The sequence below is a fragment of the Propithecus coquereli genome, unplaced genomic scaffold, assembly GCF_000956105.1.
Source record: "Propithecus coquereli isolate 6110/MARCELLA unplaced genomic scaffold, Pcoq_1.0 Scaffold168, whole genome shotgun sequence".
In the NCBI taxonomy this organism is placed as follows: domain Eukaryota; kingdom Metazoa; phylum Chordata; class Mammalia; order Primates; family Indriidae; genus Propithecus; species Propithecus coquereli.
In genome coordinates, this window is record NW_012141413.1 from 3,432,626 (window position 1) to 3,439,596 (window position 6,971).

Consider the following 6,971-nt stretch of genomic DNA (forward strand, 5'->3'; position numbering starts at 1 on the left):
GGGGGTGAGGATTTCAACATATGAATTTTTTAGGGGGGACCAAATGCTAGGTCGATTGCAAGCTGCACGAGGAGGGCTCACCCACGGCTGGCACGAACACATTCGGGCTTTTCGCTGCCGCGTTTTCTGAGATAGCAGCTCCCCGGTCCAGGTCCTGCGTGTTGGTACCATCTCTGCACCGCCTGGAACGCGGGCGGCACCTGCGGGGACGCGAAGGCCGCAGTGACGTCTGGGAAGCAGACTCCACCGTACGTTTGCGTCAGAGCCGGGACGTCCGCTGCTTCTCTCTGCAGCTTTGCCCTGAAGCCGCGGCCAGCGCCGTGCTGGCGTCCGGGAGCAGCTGGGTGCACATCTGCGGTCTCACCCACGAGGCTGCCCGCTGGTGACCAGGGGCCATCTCAAAAGCCAACTGGCCGTCCTACTCCAGGCAGCCACTAACGAGCTGTCGGATCTTCAACAGGGAGCCCCTGGCACAGCGTGGGGAACGGGCTGCGGCAGTCCTGACCCCCGCCGGAAAAACGCCAGGGTTCAATGGAGAAAATACTCTCCTTACACGCATCATTCAAAGTAACTGATTTTGTTCAAGGCAGTATGACGCATGACACCCTCCCCGGCCCCCAGAGAAGTGCAATGAGGGAATGGCTAAATCAAACAGCACCCACAGGAGAAAGCACGCATTAAACACAATGGAACACAGGAAATGTTTATTAGGTTATCTGGGGGAAAAAATCCCTTTGGCAGCTACATGGAATGAATACATGTCCGAGCAAAGAACACAGGGACACAGCCGGTGGGTCCCCACTGCTTCAGTGTGGAAAGCGGCTGCCCGTCCGGCCTGGCACATCAGAGCACCCTGTCGCTGGGGTGAGCAGCGGACGGCAGGGTCACAGACGATGGCTGAAGTTTGCTCACCAGGGGAACGCCGTCCTTCCAATAAATAAGACGGGTACGAAGACAAGAACTTCTTGAGAAGGGCGAAGAAACCCCGAACCTGAACACAGCACCAACTCCTGCATCCCACCCGCTTCGGGCTCTCGGAAACCCGTGCTCTTGCCCTGGGCGTGGGGACAGCGAGGCAGGTGGCCCGCGGCACGCACCGCCTCCTGTGGGACCTGCACAGCCTCTGGCGGAGCAGAGCCGAGCCTGGGTTCTTGGGGACGACCACCGAGGCCAGTACGGAGGCTTTGCAAGGGCAAAACCAGCCAGTGACACGCTCAGAAAAGGCTTCAGAAACACAGCAGTGGTTTGAAGGGTCATTTCCCAGCCCCACACTGACCTCCCGGCCCCACGGACCTGCCTAGTAGTCTCTGCACGGGGGCAATTTCCGCAGGCCCCTTATTCAGGCACTTGCACGCAGTTCCCTTCGGCAAGACCAACTGCTGTCCCCTAGTTCTTCTGAAGCGACCACAGCCAGAGCGGTGCTACCAGTCCTCCTGTATCATGAGACCGTCCCAGCGTCTTCTCAGAGGTGGGCACACGAGACTTCCAGGGCCCGACCGGGCTGTGGCCAGAGAGAGCTGGGACAACACAGCTGGGGTCCCGCGTGGGTGCAGCGGGGCCTGCAAAGCTCCTGGAACCAGAAGCCGGAGCCACCAAGGCTGCAGGGCTGGAGGCTTTGGTTGGTGCCAAGTGACACCTGGCGGCTTGGAGCGGGGACAGAGCCCACCCCACCCGCAGTTCCCCAGAGCACTGGCACGCAGGTTTCCCCACGCACGTCCAGAAAGGCACTGCATTCCTCCCATGGCTCAAAGGACACGTTCCCTCCTCCCGGGTCCTCCAAGTGGCCAGAACAGCCAGAAGCCAGGAGGGGCCCGAGAAGCAAAGGGACTCCTCCAGTGGGGTCCCAGTCACAGGGGCACCAGGGCGTCCCCGGGCCCCGCTTTGGGCCGGCAGATGGTCATAGGGATTGGGCCGCTGGACAGAGGCGAGAAGAGGGGCCGCAGTGTCCCCGAGAAGGGGGTCTCGGGGAAGATGAAGAGCAGCGACCCGTCAGTGGCACTGTAGAAGGACAGGTGTCCCGCCTCGTAGTCCAGAAAGATGCCCACGCGCCTCGGAGGGTCCCGCAGCGGCGCGAAGGCCCGCTCAGGGCAGTTGTAGTAGCTCCCCAGGAAGACCAGGATCCAGAAGCCGTTGCCCACGGACAGCTCCCCCTTCTCCTTCCTGTCGACGTCGTCCCTGCACACGCCCAGGGCCCAGCTGCTGCGGTCCCCGACCTCCACCTCCCAGTAGTGGCGGCCCGAGCTGAAGCGCTCCTGGCCCAGCACGCAGGGGCCGGGGTCGAAGCGCTCGGGGCTGTCGGGCAGGGCCTGGCGCAGGTCGCCCCGCTGCACGCTCCGCCGGTCCTCGGACAGGACCAGCTCGGGGTTGGCGGTGTCCGGGTCCAGGGTCACGTCCCCTGCAGAGGCCCAAGAGAGGTCACCTGGGCACAGCCGCCGCCTGCCTGCCTCGGCCCCGCCGGTGGACCCCTCCCCGCCCGAGGCTGTGCCCGAGGCTCGTCCACCCTCACGGCCCCACACAGACCGCTTCCCCCCGCCCCCCAAACATCACCTAACCGCTTCTAGCTGCAATTCAGAATGTTCTAGAAATCGGTCGTTTCACCTTCAGGTGAGAAGAGGAAACACTGGTTTTGCTTTCTACTGCCTTCTTTCAATCCCAAAATGAAGTCTGAGTTCTGGACCAACCTTCCCCTGGGCCTCCCTGGGCTCCATCCGCTCCCGGGCGGCACGGAGACCCCTCTCGGGAGTGGGGAGGGGCGGCCGTGGCAGCCCCCACCGACCACTGCGGGATTCCTGATCTGTCCCCTCTGGGGCCGCGTGCAGGTCCTACGCGCAGACCCTAGACCTGCCCGCAAGAGCCGAGGACGGCATTTCCTGGACGACTGACGCAGCGACAAACACATCTGGGTTTTGTCCCGTTCCTGGCAGGGCTCCTGAAACCCGTGGACTTTCCTGACTCATAGGAGCCTTGGCCCATCACGCCTGAGTTGACGCTACTGAGGTGACTCAGGTGGGGACCCTAGACATCGTCAGGAAGGGTGGGCCCAGGAAGACGGGCCCCGTGCTCGGGGGCTCAAGGCTCTGCCCATTCAATGACCAAGGACGCAACCGACCCGGCCAGGTAACAGGGGCTCCGTGAGAACGTGGCGACGACGGGGTCGGGGGAGCTTCCAGATGGTGCACACACCGGAGAGCCGCTGCTCTCCACACTCGGACCTGCGTCTCTTCCATTCGGCTGGTCCTGAGCTCTAGCCTTTGTTTTTTTTTTACGTTTTAGAGATAGGATCCCACTGTCACCTATCCTCGAACTCCTGAGGTCAAGCGATCCCCCCGTCTCGGCCTCCCCAAGTGCCAGGACTACCGGTGCACGCCCAACCCTGACTCACGTCCTTTGCAGCAAACTGGTGATAGTAAGTTAAGAGCTTTGCTGAGCTCTGGGCGCCGTCGAGCAAGTGCTCGGACCTGAGCAGGGGCTCGTGGGAACTCCCAACTCATAGCCGGTTGCACAGCAGTGCGGGTGGCCCCGGGAAGCTGGGAATGGCATCTGAAGCGGGTCAGTCTTGCAGACCGAACCCTTCGTCTGTGGGGTCTGTGCTCCTCTGGGTAGCAGGTGTCACAACTGGACTGAGGCTGGGTGTGGTGGCGCACGCCTGTAATCCCAGCACGCTGCGGGGCTGAGGCGGGAGGATCGCCTGAGCCCAGGAGCTCAAGGCTGCCTTGAGCTGTGACTGTGTCACTGCACTCCACCCTGGGCAACAGAGCGAGACTGTTTCCCCCAAAAAGAACTGAACTGAATCACTGGACACCCGACTGAGCAGAGGATGCTTTCCCAAAGATCCACTGCCCGGACACTGGGAGTCTGGGGCCACACACAGGGCACAGAGCATGCCACTGGCTGCCTGGGTTCCTTGGCGGGTCCCTTCCTGGGGTCATCCCTCCATCTGGAGCCCCTGCACCCACCTCGAAACCTCCGCAGGGTCTCCACCAGCCCCGGCACCCTGCACACGGTCCTCAGCTCCATGGGCACCACCTCCGGCGGCTGCAGCTTCACGTCCTGGATCCTGGAGGGGACAGCGCCAGCATCACCCCTGCAGAAGGCCACTGGGACCCCACCCCACGCCCCGCCCACCTGCCCAAGGGCTTTTACCTGCGCAGGGCGTCCTTGATGTCCTGTGGGGCAGAGAAAGGCCACACTCAGCTTCCACACCCGCCACCCGGTCCTGGGGGCACACCCCGGCCCCTCTCCCCTGGACGCTGAGCTCCAGGGGGCAAATGGAAACATCTGTGCTTCGAGCCACCCAGTGTGGGGCACTCTGTACAGACCCCTGCTAACTTTGTTTTTCCCCTTCGATTTTTCTTATCCCTTAGAACGTTCTTCTGCGCACAGCAGGGACCCAGCGACCTACACTGGCCAGCCAACGACCCCCACACCCGCCTGTTCTAACCCGCTCTGCACCAGGCGCTGAGCTGGGATGCAGAGACCTAAGGCACAACCCTGGGCAGAGGGGCTCCCGCAGGCAGAGACACGGCACGGAAGGTGTTCATGGGCACACACGGTGAATGCTGTCTGGGGACAGAGGGGCAACGGGACACTCTAGGCCTCAAAAAACCCAACAAAAACGGGGGACTCCCGGCAGGGTTGTGAAGCCTGGGGAGAATTCACCGGCAGACGTGGGGAAGCAGTGCACGTCGGGGAAGAGATGTGCAAAGGGGCTGGGGCGCGTGGAGCCTGGTGTGAGCAAGGCAGGTGAACTGCCAGCTCGGCTGAGGCGCAGGCAGGGGCCTGAGGTCACCACCCACCCCCTGCAGCATCTCGGCTGAGACCCCAAATCGTGTCTTCATGCAGACCCTGCAGGTGGGTCCCCGTTTCTGGGTTAATGGTTCCTCCTTCTAAAGCCTTCCTAGCTTTTCCGGCATCACTCCCTCTCCAGCCTCCTCCCTCCTCCCTCCACCAAGCGTCCTTCCCGTTTCCCGGCTCAAACTGGTCGGCAGCTCGGCCAACCCCCAAGGGTGCAACAGCGGCCAGGAGCCTGTTCCTGCTCCCGGACGTGTCTGCTGGGCTCTGGAGGCTGGGGAGTGGTCACCTCCTGCGGGAGGCCCTCCAGCTCCGCCTGGGCCCGGCACCGCCACCCACCAGGGGCTGGATTCGGTCATACATGGCCTCTTTCTCGTACGGGAGCCAGAGCCGCCTGGGGACCCCTTCCCCGTACATCGCTGAGTCCCTGTGTCTCTGCTGCGTTGGGCAGAGGACAGTTTCTCAGTATGGGTGGGGCAAAAAGACCAGCGGGACCCCACACAAGGACACAGACACCCTGACCCTGCGTCCCCATGGAAACCCACTTAACAAGCGGGGAGGTGGGGGCAGAGAGCCCCAGTGGGGCGGGGCCGGCTCCGGACCTCACGGCCACGCTCCTCAGGGCCACCTGACCTGGGTTTGGTTTGCGGGGCACCCAGGGAAGCCCACTTCCAGGGAAGAGGCAGTTTCAGGGGGCTGGAGCCGAAAGCACCCCAGGACGGAGGCGCTGCGTGTGACGTCTGCCAGGCGGGCCAGGTGGGGATGGGTGAGGACGGCAGCGGGAGGCTTCCCAGAGCCCAGCACGCTCTCCGCCACCTGCAGATGCCCGCTCTTTGAGCCGCAGCCTTGGTGCGCCCCAGGAAATGGGACGACGAAGACGCCCGACCCTGCGTGAGCACTCAAGAGACGCCGCCTGCTGGGGTCTACGGAGGAAAACACAAGTTTTCCTTCTCTGCGCACCAGGGTCTGAGGTGGCGGAGCAGCTGCCAGCTCGGCATTTGACAGGCCCTCGCCACCCGCGCCTGACCCCCGGGACCTCCAGATGCCTCTCGCGCCTTGGCCCGCCGGCCGCCCTGCTCACCTGCAGCAGCCCCAGCGCCGGCAGCTGGCAGCGGCCCTCGAGCTCGGCGACGAGCTCGGCCAGGTGGGCGCTCTGCTGGCCCAGCCGGGCAGCGCCCTCCCGCAGGCGCGGCAGCACCTCCAGCTCCTCCTGCTCCAGCCTCTGCAGCAGCAGCCGCTCCTCCTCCCCCAGCAGGCGCCGCAGCCGCTCGAACTCGCCCAGCACGTTCTGCCGCTGGCTCTCCACCATCTTCTGCGGGTGCCGCGGGGGGGACAGCTGAGGCCCACGCCCTGGGCCCCTCATCTACCACCCGGGACTGGCTGGACCCCAGACCCCAAATTCACCATCTGATGGACCCTAAATGCACCCCCGGGGCTGCCATCCGAGCACACTGGGAGCCCACGGTGGGCACCTGGGGTACAGAACGTCCCCACGGGCACACGCAGCATCCTCCATGTCCCCGCCCTGTGTCGTGGATGCCACTGGCCGGGCAGGCTGGGCTCACGCAGGGAAGGACCAGCCCCTCTCGCACCCACCCAGGCCTGGACGCAGTGGGGCCAGCCGGCAGCCGCGACCGCCAGCCTCCTCGTTCCCGGGGCGCAGACGGCGAGTGTGGACGGCCAGCGTCCCTCCCACCCGGGGCCCCAGCACCTGCCTGCCACAAGGCGCAGGTCTCGTCGGCCTGGGCTTGGAACAGCAGCGCATCTTCCATCTGCTTCCGAAGGTGCTCCAGCGACTTCTCCAGCTTTGCCTGGGGGTTGGGGGGGGACAGAGACCAGACAGAGCCCTGAGCCCCCTGCCCAGCGCTGGGACTCTCCGGGCGGGACACTGTGCCCCAGTTACAGAAGTCGTCCTTTTGCACTTGGCCTCCTGTCCCAAGTTCTTCCGCAGAGATGGCTCGGTCTGGAGAAAAAGGGATTCGACGCCCTCACCGCGGGCTGCGCCCCGCTCTCACGGCCACGTGGACACCCCCGCCCTCTCCCCGCATCCACGTGCGGCTCCAGCCCGCCCCCCCTCAACCCTGCCTGCCTGTGTGAGCCCACCGCAGGGGCTTCGGCCGCCACCCGCCCCGGCCAGGCCCCCCACAGGAAGCGACGGGACACGGTGGCCACCCCCCCCC

The 6,971-nt window shown here is 64.6% G+C and overlaps 1 protein-coding gene across 1 annotated transcript in view; it reads right to left on the minus strand.

Moving 5' to 3' along the window:
- Positions 1-731: 731 nt before the first annotated feature.
- TRIM11 (tripartite motif containing 11) overlaps positions 732-6,971 on the minus strand; it is a 9,897-nt gene continuing 3,657 nt past the window's right edge. Inside the window, exons 2-6 of the mRNA XM_012641718.1 lie at positions 6,507-6,602; positions 5,873-6,103; positions 4,144-4,166; positions 3,957-4,057; positions 732-2,395 (exon numbers count right to left, since the gene is read on the minus strand). Coding sequence (XP_012497172.1) covers positions 1,848-2,395; positions 3,957-4,057; positions 4,144-4,166; positions 5,873-6,103; positions 6,507-6,602 — 999 coding nt within the window. The 3' untranslated portion in view covers positions 732-1,847. The remainder of the gene's footprint in view (positions 2,396-3,956; positions 4,058-4,143; positions 4,167-5,872; positions 6,104-6,506; positions 6,603-6,971) is intronic.